Here is a 16,253-nt window from a genome sequence, read left to right on the forward strand (position 1 = left end):
ACTTAGCACATTGTATGTTCCACTTGTTCACATTGTTCAAAACTTCGTAATTAAGAAAAGGGTTTGTATGGTACACGTTCCATGAAAAGGTACGGAAATTTAGAACATCTGTTTTTTATTACATTGTCGAGTATGTTTTCATTTAAGAATACATTATCAAATCCCACCATTCAAATGTCAGAAAAACATTTTGAGAAGTGCACAAGAAATCTTTCACCTGCATAAAATCAGCAAACAACATTCTATTCAATGTAGGCCTACATCAGGAAAATCTGTACTGCTATGAGGTTAATAACAATTATAACAATAACATTAATGTAGTTTCATAAAATTTGGGAACAACAATATGTATAATAGTTTGGCAAATGAGGTCATCTAAAAGTTTGTTTTGTTTAATGACACCACTAGAGCACATTGATTTATTAATCATTGGTAGTTACCAGTAGTAGCTCAAGGGACCTTTTACATACATGTATATGCACCATCTCAGACAGGACAGCACATACCACAGCCTTTGATATACAAGTCGTGGTGCACTGGCTGGAATGATAAATAGCCCAATGGGCCTATCAACAGGGATTGATCCCAGACCGACAGCACATCAGAGGAACATTTTACCACTGGGCTACGTTCTGCCCATGAGATCACTGAATACTTATAACAGTATTAATAGTAGTGTTGGAAATAGGTTGGAGTTTCATCATCGATTAGCGGTTATAACCAGTTGGTACCAACCAATCAATTTTCGATTATATAATGAGTTAAAATATGAACATAGAAGAATTTGAATTCTAAGAACCATGCACCTGTTTACCAGGATCTAGACCCTACAAATTACCAGTTTAATATCCCTTTTGTCTCTCTTTATGTACACATAAAGACAAACACCAACATATTTATATCAAAGAAAGAAAGAAATGTTTTATTTAATGATGCACTCAACACATTTTATTTATGGTTATATGGCATCAGACATATGGTTAAGGACCACACAGATTTTTAAGAGGAAACCCGCTGTCGCTACTACATGGGCTTCCCACAGGCAGGATAGCACAAACCATGGCCTTTGTTGAACCAGTTATGGATCACTGGTTGGTGCAAGTGGTTTACACCTACCCATTGAGCCTTGTGGAGCACTCACTCAGGGTTTGGAGTTGGTATCTGGATTAAATATCCATTGCCTCGACTGGGGTCCGAACCCAGTACCTACCAGCCTGTAGACCGATGGCCTAACCATGACACCACCGAGGCCGGTTTGACTATTGGATGTCAAACATTTGGTAATTCTGACACGTAGTCATCAGAGAAAACCTGCTACATTTTTTCCTAATGCAGCCAGGGATCTTTTATATGCACTTTTCCATGGAAAAGCACAAACCACGGCCTTTGACCAGTTGTGGTGCACTGGTTGGAATGAGAAAAAAACCAGTCAGCTGAATGAATCCACTAAGGTGGTTCGATCCTGCGACACAAGCACCTCAAATGACTGAGCTCAATCCCATACCTGACAAAACATTCATACCAGTTCTAGTAAAAAACACAAGAAAGTTACCATTTTTTACCTTATATTTGCTTGATTTGAGAATTAACATACATTGTATAACATATTAATACACAGGAATTATATGCAACTTAATTCTAATACAAATTACATCAGTAAGTATATTTATTTCATGGATGGTGGGACAATACTGGTGACCATATATTCATTAGTAAACAGCTGCATGTGAAAAGAAATCGAAAGAATAGACTTGTAGGTCTTTTTTTTTCTTTGTGGGTTGTTAATGGGTTTTTATTTTTTTATTTTATACGATCATGGTGGTTGATTTTTCTCTTTTTTTGTACAATCATTATGGGGTTGATTTTTTTTCTTCTCCACTGGCCATCTGGTTTGAACAACTTATTTGATGAATATATTGATGATAACTAGCTTTTGCATTTTAAAATCTATCAGCGAATTAATCACAGAGGTGAGTACCTGTTTTAAATGGTTATAATTTTTACGGTTCCGGTAAACAATTAAATTCATGGGATCAGGGGGCTGGATTTAGCTCAGTCGGTTGAGTGCTCGCTCGAGGTGCTTGCATCACATGATCGAATCACCTCAATGGATCCATTCAACTGATTTTTCCCATTCCAACCAGTGCACCACAATTGGAAAAAGGCCATGTGCTTTCCTGTCTGTGGGAAAGTGCATATAAAAGATCCCTTGCTGCATTAAGAAAAATGTAGTGGGGCTCCTCTGTTGACTACGAGTCAGAAATACCAAATGTTTGATAACCAATAGCCAATGATTAATTAATCAATGTGTTCTAGTGGTGTCATTAAACAAAACAAACTTCATGGGGTCCGTGCATGGTCCAAAGGCCCCCAGGGGAAACACTGATTAAGTGAAGAAATATGTCTGTATCTGCGTTCACCTCTAATATAAATACTTTCATATATTTTAAATATACACTGTAATATTTCACCAACGCACAACCAAGAAGACATTACACATTTATAATGGTGACAACTGGGTAACTTCCCGAACATCCTGCGGTTTAATACACAAGCAGACTTTATTACACCAATGTGACAGAACAGTGTGCTCAACGCTGAAATAAATTTCATGCTGAGAAATGATAATGAACAACTAGATGAGAATGAAGTCAGATGTCAACATACCTGCTCACAATAAAAATGGCACGTTGGGTGATGTCTAATACTTGAACAACATGAGGAACCTAAAAAATAGAAACAGTTGTGAGACCAGCTATGAGTAATAAAATATAACAATGAAAGATGACAGCATGACACTGTATTCAACTATGAATTAATTCCAACAATAAAATGTGTGCAACATGTAACTGTACAATATTATATACTCGCGGAAAAAAGTTATTGTGCACCAAATAATTGCATATAGAATATAATTTACTTGAAATCTGGTTATAAAAATTTTAGTAAATTTTAGTAAATCACTCCCATCTATATTCCTGCGGTGTCCTGTCAATTGCATGAACTATTCCTGTTTTGTGACCACAAGTTGCATTACTAGCATTCTTTGTCATGTACCGGCCTCGGTGGCGTCGTGGCAGGCCATCGGTCTACAGGCTGGTAGGTACTGGGTTCGGATCCCAGTTGAGGCATGGGATTTTTAATCGAGATACCGACTCCAAACCCTGAGTGAGTGCTCCGCAAGGCTCAATGGGTAGGTGTAAACCACTTGCACCGACCAGTGATCCATAACTGGTTCAACAAAGGCCATGGTTTGTGCTATCCTGCCTGTGGGAAGCGCAAATAAAAGATCCCTTGCTGCCTGTCGTAAAAAGAGTAGCCTATGTGTCGACAGCGGGTTTCCTCTAAAAACAGTGTCAGAATGACCATATGTTTGACGTCCAATAGCCGATGATAAGATAAAAAATCAATGTGCTCTAGCGGCGTCGTTAAATAAAACAAACTTTACTTTACTTCTTTGTCATGTGCTCCTGTTTGATGTCATTTTTCTTATCATTGGACTTTAAAACTATTGTATGGATTCTCATCACTCAGAAAAATATTTTTGTTGGTATCTGATCGTCGTTAGTGTGATGACACACCTCCCAGAAAATGGACTCCTTTGAACGCTGGGTATAACTGAGGTTAGAATGGCACAAACGCTGTTGCTAGTAATTTTGGTATTCATTGGTGTTCATCAGAACACTTATGCAATATCTGCGGAGATGTTCTCAACAGTTTAGGGGTACTAGGGATTTTCCATGTTTAGGGAGTCAACACGTGACACCATGTCAACAAATCGTCAGTATTAATCGTCACATATGGAATCATTTGGAAATGATACGTTTAACATACTAATGCATCTCTGAGTTAAGGCCAATCAGTGGAAGAACTGAACGCAACCTATTAGGTGATAACAAAGTATGACCATGACGTACATTAGTACGTTGTTCTGTTGCATCATCACCGATGACTCACCAAATATTGTGTAAATAGTACTTCAGGTTCAGAAGGCAGGAGAGGATCACCGTAACAAATAAATAGTATATCTATGTAAATTAGAATATTTTTAAATTTTAAAAATATAAGTCCTACTGAAAGTTTAATGATGCACAGGAGTTTTTTTCCGTGAGTATATGTACGTAACTGGGTAATAATGTTGCCAAAAGTCAAACTGCTCATACCATACATGTATAGTTACACATAAAACATCTCTGACATGTTAATAAAAACTAAATTAGCTTCCACATAATGTTTCAGTACTTATTTATTCAGCACAATGCCGTTATTAATATGTGTATACAAATGTACATGTATGTAGTATAAGTGGGGTTTTTATTTTAAAAAAGGTAAAAAAGGTAAAAAATAAAAACACGAACATTTATATGTAGCTCACAGATTTGAAAAGGCATTTTTATCTGAACATCACAAATAATATTATAAGGATGATGATGAGATGAATGATGAAGCTGTAGAATTGCCATTTTGGTGCGAGATTATTTGACAGGGCTGTGCTTCATGCTTGTTGTCAGTTGTCTACCTCCATATCACACAAGCCAGGGGTACAGGGAACCTACAGTGTCTGCCAGGTAATCATATCCCATTGCCAGCTACACCTATTTCACATTCCAACTGCAAATGCGCACAAAGAGTAACCTCCCTTGCCAAATTAGACTATATCCAGGCTATTTAGAAACCTGAGTAACATGATCAACAGTTATGTGATGAGCATCGTCAGTAGTCGATGTGAAACTCTGGCGACTAACATACATATTTTGTATCAAATGGTATAATGACTGTGAATAATGGACTACTAAAGTTTATATCAGAATGGTTTAAGACCAAAAGCGGTAAAACAACTTAGATGATATCTCTGGATCAGCCTGTTAAGGATTTTAAGAATACATTTTAAAATTCATATAATAAAATGAACTGAACTGGAATGTGTTTGCTACTTTTAACAATTAGAATTATAGTTAAATATTCACACAGATTTTCAGTAATGTTTAATTCTCCACCCGTATTAGTATCAATTTTTAAAATAAAATATGCCTCCCCTCCCTAAAACAAACCCCACCTCACATAGACTTTTATCACAGTTCTATTTTTCCTTTATCATAACATTTAAAAAAAGTCATATTACTACTTGCAGGGCTTCTAAATTATGGTAGCCCCACTCCCATGGCTAGTGATATTCAATGTTGGGCTAGTAAATAACTACTATTGCCATGCCAGACAGGGCTTCTAGATTATGGTAACCCCACTCCCATGGCTAGTGATATTCAATGTTGGGCTAGTAAATAACTACTATTGCCATGCCAGACAGGGCTTCTAGATTATGGTAGCCCCACTCCCATGGCTAGTGATATTCAATGTTGGGCTAGTATATAACTACTATTGCCATGCCAGACAGGGCTTCTAGATTATGGTAACCCCACTCCCATGGCTAGTGATATTCAATGTTGGGCTAGTATATAACTACTACTGCCATGCCAGACAGGGCTTCTAGATTATGGTAGCCCCACTCCCATGGCTAGTGATATTCAATGTTGGGCTAGTATATAACTACTATTGCCATGCTCGACAGGGCTTCTAGATTATGGTAGCCCCACTCCCATGGCTAGTGATATTCAATGTTGGGCTAGTAAATAACTACTACTGCCATGCCAGACAGGGCTTCTAGATTATGGTAGCCCCACTCCCATGGCTAGTGATATTCAATGTTGGGCTAGTATATAACTACTACTGCCATGCCAGACAGGGCTTCTAGATTATGGTAGCCCCACTCCCATGGCTAGTGATATTCAATGTTGGGCTAGTATATAACTACTATTGCCATGCTCGACAGGGCTTCTAGATTATGGTAGCCCCACTCCCATGGCTAGTGATATTCAATGTTGGGCTAGTAAATAACTACTACTGCCATGCCCGACAGGGCTTCTAGGGCTTCTAGATTATGGTAGCCCCCCACTCCCATGGCTAGTGATATTCAATGTTGGGCTATGATTATGGGCTAGTATATTCAATGTTGGGCTAGTATGTAACTACTATTACCATGCCATGCCCCACTCCCATGGCTAGATATTCAGGGGCTTCTAGATGCTCGATGGGTAGCCCCACTCCCATGGCTAGTGATATTCAATGTTGGGCTAGTATATAACTACTATTACCATGCTCGACAGGGCTTCTAGATTATGGTAGCCCCACTCCCATGGCTAGTGATATTCAATGTTGGGCTAGTATATAACTACTATTACCATGCTCGACAGGGCTTCTAGATTATGGTAGCCCCACTCCCATGGCTAGTGATATTCAATGTTGGGCTAGTATATAACTACTATTGCCATGCTCAACAGGGCTAGATTATGGTAGCCCCACTCCCATGGCTAGTGATATTCAATGTTGGGCTAGTATATAACTACTATTGCCATGCTCAACAGGGCTTCTAGATTATGGTAGCCCCACTCCCATGGCTAGTGATATTCAATGTTGGGCTAGTATATAACTACTATTGCCATGCTCGACAGGGCTTCTAGATTATGGTAGCCCCACTCCCATGGCTAGTGATATTCAATGTTGGGCTAGTATATAACTACTATTGCCATGCTCGACAGGGCTTCTAGATTATGGTAGCCCCACTCCCATGGCTAGTGATATTCAATGTTGGGCTAGTAAATAACTACTACTGCCATGCCCGACAGGGCTTCTAGATTATGGTAGCCCCACTCCCATGGCTAGTGATATTCAATGTTGGGCTAGTAAATAACTACTACTGCCATGCCCGACAGGGCTTCTAGATTATGGTAGCCCCACTCCCATGGCTAGTGATATTCAATGTTGGGCTAGTATATAACTACTATTGCCATGCCAGACAGGGCTTCTAGATTATGGTAGCCCCACTCCCATGGCTAGTGATATTCAATGTTGGGCTAGTATATAACTACTACTGCCATGCCAGACAGGGCTTCTAGATTATGGTAGCCCCGCTCCCATGGCTAGTGATATTCAATGTTGGGCTAGTATATAACTACTATTGCCATGCTCGACAGGGCTTCTAGATTATGGTAGCCCCACTCCCATGGCTAGTGATATTCAATGTTGGGCTAGTAAATAACTACTACTGCCATGCCCGACAGGGCTTCTAGATTATGGTAGCCCCACTCCCATGGCTAGTGATATTCAATGTTGGGCTAGTATATAACCACTATTACCATGCTCGACAGGGCTTCTAGATTATGGTAGCCCACTCCTATGGCTAGTGATATTCAATGTTGGGCTAGTAAATAACTACTATTACCATGCTCGACAGGGCTTCTAGATTATGGTAGCCCCACTCCCATGGCTAGTGATATTCAATGTTGGGCTAGTAAATAACTACTATTGCCATGCACGACGGGGCTTCTAGATTATGGTAGCTCCACTCCCATGGCTAGTGATATTCAATGTTGGGCTAGTATATAACTACTATTACCATGCCCGACAGGGCTTCTAGATTATGGTAGCCCCACTCCCATGGCTAGTGATATTCAATGTTGGGCTGGTATATAACTACTATTACCATGCTCGACAGGGCTTCTAGATTATGGTAGCCCCACTCCCATGGCTAGTGATATTCAATGTTGGGCTAGTAAATAACTACTATTGCCATGCACGACGGGGCTTCTAGATTATGGTAGCTCCACTCCCATGGCTAGTGATATTCAATGTTGGGCTAGTATGTAACTACTATTACCATGCTCGACAGGGCTTCTAGATTATGGTAGCCCCACTCCCATGGCTAGTGATATTCAGTGTTGGGCTAGTAAATAACTACTACTGCCATGCTCGACGGCTAGTGCAGGGCTTCTAGATTATGGTAACCCCACTCCCATGGCTAGTGATATTCAATGTTGGGCTAGTATATAACTACTACTGCCATGCTCGACGGCTAGTGAATTTTTTCCCAAAATGTTGCATTATAAGTCTATTTAGTAAATATGACTACCATGCCCCCACCCCAACAGTGTTTTAAAGCTGTATCTCTCTCTTTAGGTGACATATCTGATTATTACTATTATTTAGTAAAATTGTATTAACTTAAAGTAAAGTAGGGCTAGTGAATTTTTAATCGTGGCTAGTAAATATTTTTAATCACTGATCCCATGGCTAGTGAATTTTATACAAATTCTAGAAGCCCTGTACTTGTCAATGCTATATGATCATATATATACACATTAACAGTCATTTACAACTTCATTTACAATTTGGTATTTCAGAAACAAAGATTATTTAGCTTTTTTTTCCTTCGCCGTTTTAATTATTTCGGCCTATTCCTTGGTCTTTTTTGTTGATGGTTCGTGTTTCAAGGAGTACTAATAGGTTTGCTTCCAACAACTGCACATAATATACCCATGTTAGTTTATATTAAAGGGACTATCATGCTTTTGTAGCCATCTTAGGGTCATTCCATGGTAATGATTTAAGCCACGACGTGACATTCTGAGTCTTAATAAGATCTCCTTCACTAATAATCCTTTTTAAATTGATGATGATGATGATGATGATGAATCATGAATTAACGTGCCCATATACCACTAGGGTTTCGAACACGCCCATCCCAAGTCCGACCTCCGATTAAATTGAAATGCAGTTTTATCATTTATAGACTCATTACATATATACCTAGTAGTATATTCATGTCAGGGGCCCAATTTTGTTTTTTGTAAAAACAATTGACTTATAAAGTGAAATGTAAAATGTGCCAGGACATGATAAAAAAATTTAACTTTTTTTAACACTGTAGTAAATTCTAAAACTCTGCTCTCCTGATAGCCTGTCTGCTTATTGAAATACACTGTTTAACACAATATCCAGTCTATTTCTAAATTACTAAAAACAATATTCTTTATGATGTAACATTTACTTTTTAAAATTTCAGTCTCCATGGTGTACTGTACATGTCTAATTTTCTATATATTCAAGACGCATATGATGTTTACTTTCAAACTATATAAAGTTTTTAATGTAATTTATGGATTTTTATTTTCATAATTGTGGAGTCCTGGGAAATTAAAATTGTTGATCGGTCCCATGGGACATCATCAATACTCAAGGGTTTGGGGAGAAAAAATCAAAAAACCAGAAAAAATAAAAGGAATATAAAAAATACATATGCATGTATACATAAACTGTAAAATTTAAAAATGTGGACCAAATACCATGAAATGCTCCTGGACATGTGCTCATTTAGAAAACTAACTGATATTTATAACATTATTTGTTCCACCATTAAGGATTATCTCACCTTTCTTAAACTGGCCCGTCATGACCTGCCAGGAATTTGTTTTAATACTAATACTAAAACAAGTTTAAAAACAAAGGTTAGGCACTTTGCTAGATTGTTAAGCTCTTTCCCCTATCAACAATCTTCCAGGTCTGGAAAATATGTTTGCAAATTGCATTACTTTTGTTATTTCCTGACCCGATCGTGTCAGGTATGTTGGAACATCCAATGTTCCACAACACTGAAAGTTATACATGCATGTAAGTTTGCTTTTGTCAAATTAATTGTTGACCATTAAATAATTATAAATAGGAGTTTTAACATGTAATTATATATAAGGGGACTGGACAAACTGAATAGTGAATGCAAAGTAGAAACTGTCTAGACTTTAGTTAGCAGACCCTGGGCCTAATTCACAAAGGTATCTTAGGCTCTGTTACTAGTGTTAGCCAACAAAGAATCCTCTTTGCAAGTCTTTAAGCACTGCACTGCAACACTGCAAAGTTGCGAGAGTTTAGTGAATTAGACCTCAGATCTGAAATTCATCACAGGGATTTGGCAGGATGGTCCTCCACATTTCATCCCTATGAATACAGTATGCATACACATACATGATTTGGTTTCAAGTAATAATAAAGTTGTATTAATTTGCTGGATGGTAGGTGTATAAAATAATTGCCTCCTAGTCCTACTTCCATATGATCAATTCTCAGCTCTAGGCCGATCCATGGGTGGATAGGAAGGGGGCAGGGGACCATTCTCCCCCTAAAAATATCAAGTGCCCCTTATTTTCTTTAATTTTTATTGGGATGCTCTTTTCATGTTAGTCCAACAAAATATTTCCAGGATCTGCCATGGGCAGATGCAGAATTTTGTAAAGGGGTAGTCCCAAAATTCTAAAACAAACATATAAATTTGTGTTTGTCAAAGGCAAATAGGTAAAGTATCCAAAGAGAGCGAAAACTACCAGGCAGAGTCATGATACCCTGGAAACTTTTGAAATAAAGATGCATTTTCATGGCAATTTAGAATTGCTTTATTACTGGAACATTTTGTGTGATAAAACATTTCGAATTTAAAATGGGCACTTCAAATGGACAGGGGAGGGTAGGGATATTATTTTAATTTTGGAGAAACAAATGTGTGTAATAATTGAAATATTGTTAAAAAATAGCTACAGGTTTTTCAGTTTTGAGATAATTTGGCAAACTTGTATGGCCATCCAGAGCTAGTCCTGATTACTGTCATAGGGGTGGGATTTAGCTCAGTCGGTCGAGGTGCTCTACTATACATTTTGGGGTCGGATTCCCCAAGAGTATATTCCCAATCCAATACCAAACTTTTTCCATTTACGACCGAACAGTTTCCTAATTAAGATTCCCAAAGTTGCTTTATCATGGTCACATGGAACTCATAATCCCCCCCCCCCCCCCCCCCCCCCATCCAACTCCGGGAGCAATTCTTTTGTTTTGTAATTTGGTGTCGATTCCACAAAGCCCCGCGATGGTGTCAACCCTTTGTTGTTATGCATGACTGGGTACTGTGTGTTGATGTGCTATTGGCAAAACAGAGCTCTGCTTGGGAGAGAGCATGTAAAATGTTTTGCTTACAAATTTAGTTAATTGTGTATTTTTTCAAAATGACATTGAAAATGTTTTGTTTTGGGTTTTCCGATTGATTAACAATCATATGACAAAACAAGTCTGACATAGATATGCAAATTAGGTGTATCCTGTTTCAATACAGTTATTTGAATCATAGTTTTTAGTAATATGCCTACATTAATGTCCGATATAATACATTTTTGGTAGAAAAAAAATACAACTTTACTACAACTTTTTGTTTCAATTCTATTTTAAGCGGACGATCTTGTTTTGTAAAAAGGTCACCTTTTTAGATGTGTATATATGTTTCGTACTTTTTTTTCAAATATTTTTTTCTTATTATTATTATAACTTAAAAATTGTTTTTGTAATTAAAAAAAAAACCTGTTATATTATAGTTTTAAATTAAATGATTTTTTTTTAATTTTAATGTGCAACTCACCCCCTTTCAATAATGTGACAAATACCATGTGCATGTTTGTACATAGTTAATAGGTCTGCTTGGCGACTATTACTAGTATTAGAATGCATATTATAGATATTGAAAATTAATAAAAGTCGATCTGATCAAAAATTTACATTTACTGACCAGGCAGTGGTATGGTACTTACTTTATTATTTACGATTGAATAACAGGGCCATTCGAGAATTGCGTATGGTGCACTCGAGCAGAGGGGGAATCATGGGATGTGTGACAAAACGTAATTTAGGGGGAAAGAAATGGGTGGCTGTTAAAGAGTTATGCAACATAATTTTAATTCATAAAGTAAAATGCAACCAGTCATGGCTATTTTGTTTTAACAGATATGTATTGAAATTAAATACAAAAAGTAAATCCTGCAATCATGCCACTGACAGGGACATGAGGGCGGGAAATGTTGACAAGCATTATCTAATATTGTTGCAGGAGTAGGGTTGGTCTCACGGTCACAAAACGTTACACGAGGGAGAGGGATATTAAAAGTGCAAGATGATACATATTGTTGAATGGCCACAATGATCAACAAAGGACCATTCAACATTAACGTAATTAATGCAGAATCTGCCATTTGTTTATATACCCCAATTTTTAACAAATCCTCTCCCCAACCCATAATGAATATGCAATAATATAAGGGTGACCCAATCTAATGTAAATGCATTTAAATATTTTATTTGCTGTTCACGAACAGAGCTGGCGGGCAAGCCTAAATAAATAATACCAAGTAATAATGCAAACTTTTAAAAATCCTGTAGCTTATGAATGAACACCCCAGCATATGTCTACAGTGTATTATTTTCATTAATATAGGTTCACTGCAGGACCCATCAAATTAATGTTTTTGTCTAATAAAAAAAAAATAGCACGGTGTGGGATGGGAGAAAAATATGAAATAAAATCTGATTCAAAATACACATTTCGTTTAAGTGTTCAAGTGATTTGCATAATCACTTGAACACTTAAAAGCAACTAAAAGGAATGAATAAAATGGGTAGGGGAATGAATAGTTTGATTAAAGTCAACAAGAAAAATTATGCAAATATGTATACAACATATAACAATTAAATCATTTAAAACTCAATCAGATGCTATCTTAAGTCTTTGTGCATATCCACATTACAAAAATGTCAATAGTTTTCTTTTAAATTTGCTTTTAGTATAACTGGGTTTTATTTTACTTTTATTAACACAGTTATTAATAAAGCTTTGAGTGGGTGGGGATTCTCGGCCAGTATTAATGGCCTATTTTTATTATAACCACAGAAATATTATTATTTTAAATTCAAGGGGATATTACATCATAGATTTCATTTGTCTAAGAGATTGTGTATGAAGGACGATTATGTAGGTACAACGTTGTTTCAGCTCCATTATTTTGGAATTGTATACTCGATATTTTAAAAAATAATTCTATTGTTACTTTTTTATCAAAACATGTTCACATTTCACTGATATATTTTATTTCACTAAATGTTATATAATAAAACAATTTATTATATAACATTCAGTGAAATATCTTAAAATATCAGTGAAATAAAAGTGCTATCAGTCACTCAGTGACGATAACAAATTTTAGAGTGAAAATCTTCACTGTAAGAAAGCCGGAACTATTTTGCTACTGGCATTTTAAAAATAAAAGTAAATTGCCAAAAGTTATATAATAAATAGAAAATGTCATGGTTTTTTGTCAAATATGATTTATATCTCATCTTGTGATGTTTGCAATTATATCACATTCGTTGCACTTGCGCGACTCGTGAGATATGATTGCACACTTCACAAGATGAGATATAAATCATATTTGGCAAAAAAAGAAATATCCTCTATACATTGTCATGAGCGCTAATTATCTGTTGTAAATTCTACCTGTGCACCTAATTCGAGACATTTCGACATATTTACCACATCAAGCATTTCTGACTGTTGCATACATGTGTTTTCATCAAGTTGGTAAATATGTTCAGTATCACTTCACACAATAAAAACTCTAACTTTTGTTGCATTTAATAGTTTTTCACCACAATATTCAGGCACCATTTCAGAACAAGTTAAATAAATGTAGTTTTATTTTGATGTGTAGGCAAAGTTGCTAGTCACTTCGTACCATAGTCATTTCGTACCTAATTTAGTCTTTTCGTACCCTGGTCATTTCGTACCATTGCAAAAAGTCATTTCGTACCTTGGTCATACCATACCATTGCAAAAAGTCATTCCGTACACTAGTCATTTCGTACCATAACTGAAAGTCATATCGTACCATGGGCCATGGCATAATAATCACCCTGGTAGTGTCTTTTACAAAATAACATTAAATTATAAATTTGTGGTTAATTTAATGGATATTTTATCAGCAAAAGACTAAAAAATTATTGCCACTTTTTATAAACATTAGCAATTGGCTAATTTGGCAATCAATAGGGTAGTTAATGTTTTAATGGTTGTTATTGTTTATTTCTTAAACAAATAAGATGCAAATAACTAATATTCGGTCATTTCAACTGGTAACTGAAAAACTTGTTCATATTTATTTATTATTATTACCGTATTTATTAATTGTGAATATAAAAAGTGCACTTTGGTCAATTGGATTATTGCTGACTTATTACAGTAGAAACATTGTTTCCCTTCGTTGACATATTTTTCCATACAAGTTTTTTTCTCTTGTTTGATGAAAATTGTATAGAAAACTATACGGATTATCTTGGACCTGAAATGTATTCATCTGCTTTAAGGGATATGTATGTTTAATGTGTTAGTTTGAACATATAAGCAGAGCAATGAAGACAAAATTAAAGTTGGCAGTTGTCATTTAAATGGAAATAACAGTTGAAAGGTATTATGGCTATCAATAATGATATGCTGCACAATAACACGTTCTGAATTTCAAACTGTTAAAATAAACTTTAAAAAAAAAAAAAACCACTGCTTTTATGCTATAGTCAATTCGTTTTTTATATACTGGTATGAAATGACATGGGTACGAAATGACTTTTTGCAATGGTATGAAATAACCAAGGTACGAAATGACCAGGCAGCATGGTACGAAATGATTATGATTCGTTGGCAACTCAGCTCTTTGCCTACTGTGTCAAATTTGTAATTTCACACGTATTTGACAGGGATCAAAATGGTTTTATTGCTAAATGTAATTACCAAATGTTTGACATTCAATAGCCGATGATTAACAAATCAATGTGCTCTAGTGATGTCATTAAACAAAATTAAGTTTTTTATTAGTAGCTTCTTTTAGGGCTAGTGACTTTCTCAAACATTTGGCGAATGCTGGAATTATATGAATTTTTGACATCAATGAGTTTTTAATTCTCCCAGACCTAACAACTGAACTGTTGAATGGCCTCTTACAGTCACACAGTAGGAAGAAAAGGTATTTCATTAAAGTATTTTTCTGTTTAATTTCTTATGGAAAAAAGTATTGCTTGCAAACACATTATAATGTACATGTATTATCTGATCACCAACAACAGTATTTTGCAAACTTAAAAATATAAAGAAACGTGAAAAATGTACAGCATAAGTTGCCGTTACCCTGGTTAACGGTACAGCGGTTCCTGCGACTTCCAACTGTCGCAGACAAAGCTTCCTTTCACTGGCTGGACAAATATTTCTTTTCAGCAGCAACACAGAGGAAGACTATTGACTATAGTTGTAAGTACTAACCCGCTATAGCAAGTCATACGAACAGGATTACGCGTAGCAAACCGCTTGGATCTTACTCTATTCTGTGCATACAATGATAAACAAATCCGCCATTGCACGAATATCAAAGAACTACTCCGCCCGCAGTAAATATAAGAGAGAAAAAATACAGTGCACATTCTAGTTTAGTTATGAAAACTTACCACTAGACTGGACACACACTATAAGAACACAGACACAAAGACAATGTAAAATCATGGTGGAATAAACAACATTCTCCATCCGTACGCGTTCATGGTTCACACACAATCACAGTCGACTCTTACTCAGTTACTGCTATCCATAGAACTCCAATACTGAAAACTACTCCATGCGCTTAACAATAGGCCATTACTTTAAACTCCTTCGAGAAACATTTTCACCGTTCTTTTATTCTCCCTCGGCAGTGTCGAGGTGGTATTTTGGCAGTTGGGGTTGTACCTAGTAACACGGGGGAAGGAAACACCACCGAATAAAGTGTATTTGTAATTAATGATTGACAGTTATAGCTTTATTGCGTATTGAAATCTGAGTTTTCAAGTCTCTTTTTTATACTAAAGACAAGGAATAGGTAGACAGACCTAATAGTAGTACACGTATTGTTATTACTGACATGTATGTAGTAGTAACTAGGGCACGGATATCATACACATACTTCAGATTGTATTTCCCCAATAAAGAGGTTACACGTAAAGTCAACTGTGCTCCCGTGGGCGTACCCTTTTACCAAAATCGTGGAGGGGGGGGGGGGGGGGGGGGCACCATTGTTATAAAGTGATTTATGAGTAGTAAACATGACATTCGAAGTTCTCATGAGTAAAGTTCAAAGTTTGTTTTGTTTAGCGACACCACTAGAGCATTCATTTATTCATCATTGGGTAAATTATACACCGTGAAAAAATGCATTTATCAGCATTTGTCGTGTTGAATGTTATTTGTAGAAGGGGCGGGATTTATCTCAGTCGGTTGAGTACTCGCTTGAGGTGCATACGTCGCAGGATCGAACCACCTTGGTGGATCCATTCAGCTGAATGTTTTTTCTTGTTCCAACCAGTCCACAACTGGCTAAAAGCTGTGGTATGTGCTTTCCTGTCTGTGAGGAGTGCATATAAAAGATCCCTTGCTGCATTGGGGAAAATGTAGCGGATTTTCTCTGATGACTACAAGTCAGAATGACCAAGTGTTTGACATCCAACAGCCGATGATTAATAAATCGATGTATTCTAGCGGT

At 36.6% G+C, this 16,253-nt stretch overlaps 1 protein-coding gene across 1 annotated transcript in view; it reads right to left on the reverse strand.

Annotated features, from left to right (window-relative positions):
• The window catches only part of LOC121380876 (reversion-inducing cysteine-rich protein with Kazal motifs-like), a 127,783-nt gene extending 112,452 nt beyond the window's left edge, over positions 1-15,331 (reverse strand). The window contains exons 1-2 of the mRNA XM_041509882.1: positions 15,187-15,331; positions 2,668-2,726 (exon numbers count right to left, since the gene is read on the reverse strand). Coding sequence (XP_041365816.1) covers positions 2,668-2,726; positions 15,187-15,265 — 138 coding nt within the window. The 5' untranslated portion in view covers positions 15,266-15,331. The remainder of the gene's footprint in view (positions 1-2,667; positions 2,727-15,186) is intronic.
• Positions 15,332-16,253: the final 922 nt, after the last annotated feature.

This window comes from Gigantopelta aegis, chromosome 9 (genome assembly GCF_016097555.1).
Source record: "Gigantopelta aegis isolate Gae_Host chromosome 9, Gae_host_genome, whole genome shotgun sequence".
Classification (NCBI taxonomy): Eukaryota; Metazoa; Mollusca; class Gastropoda; order Neomphalida; family Peltospiridae; genus Gigantopelta; species Gigantopelta aegis.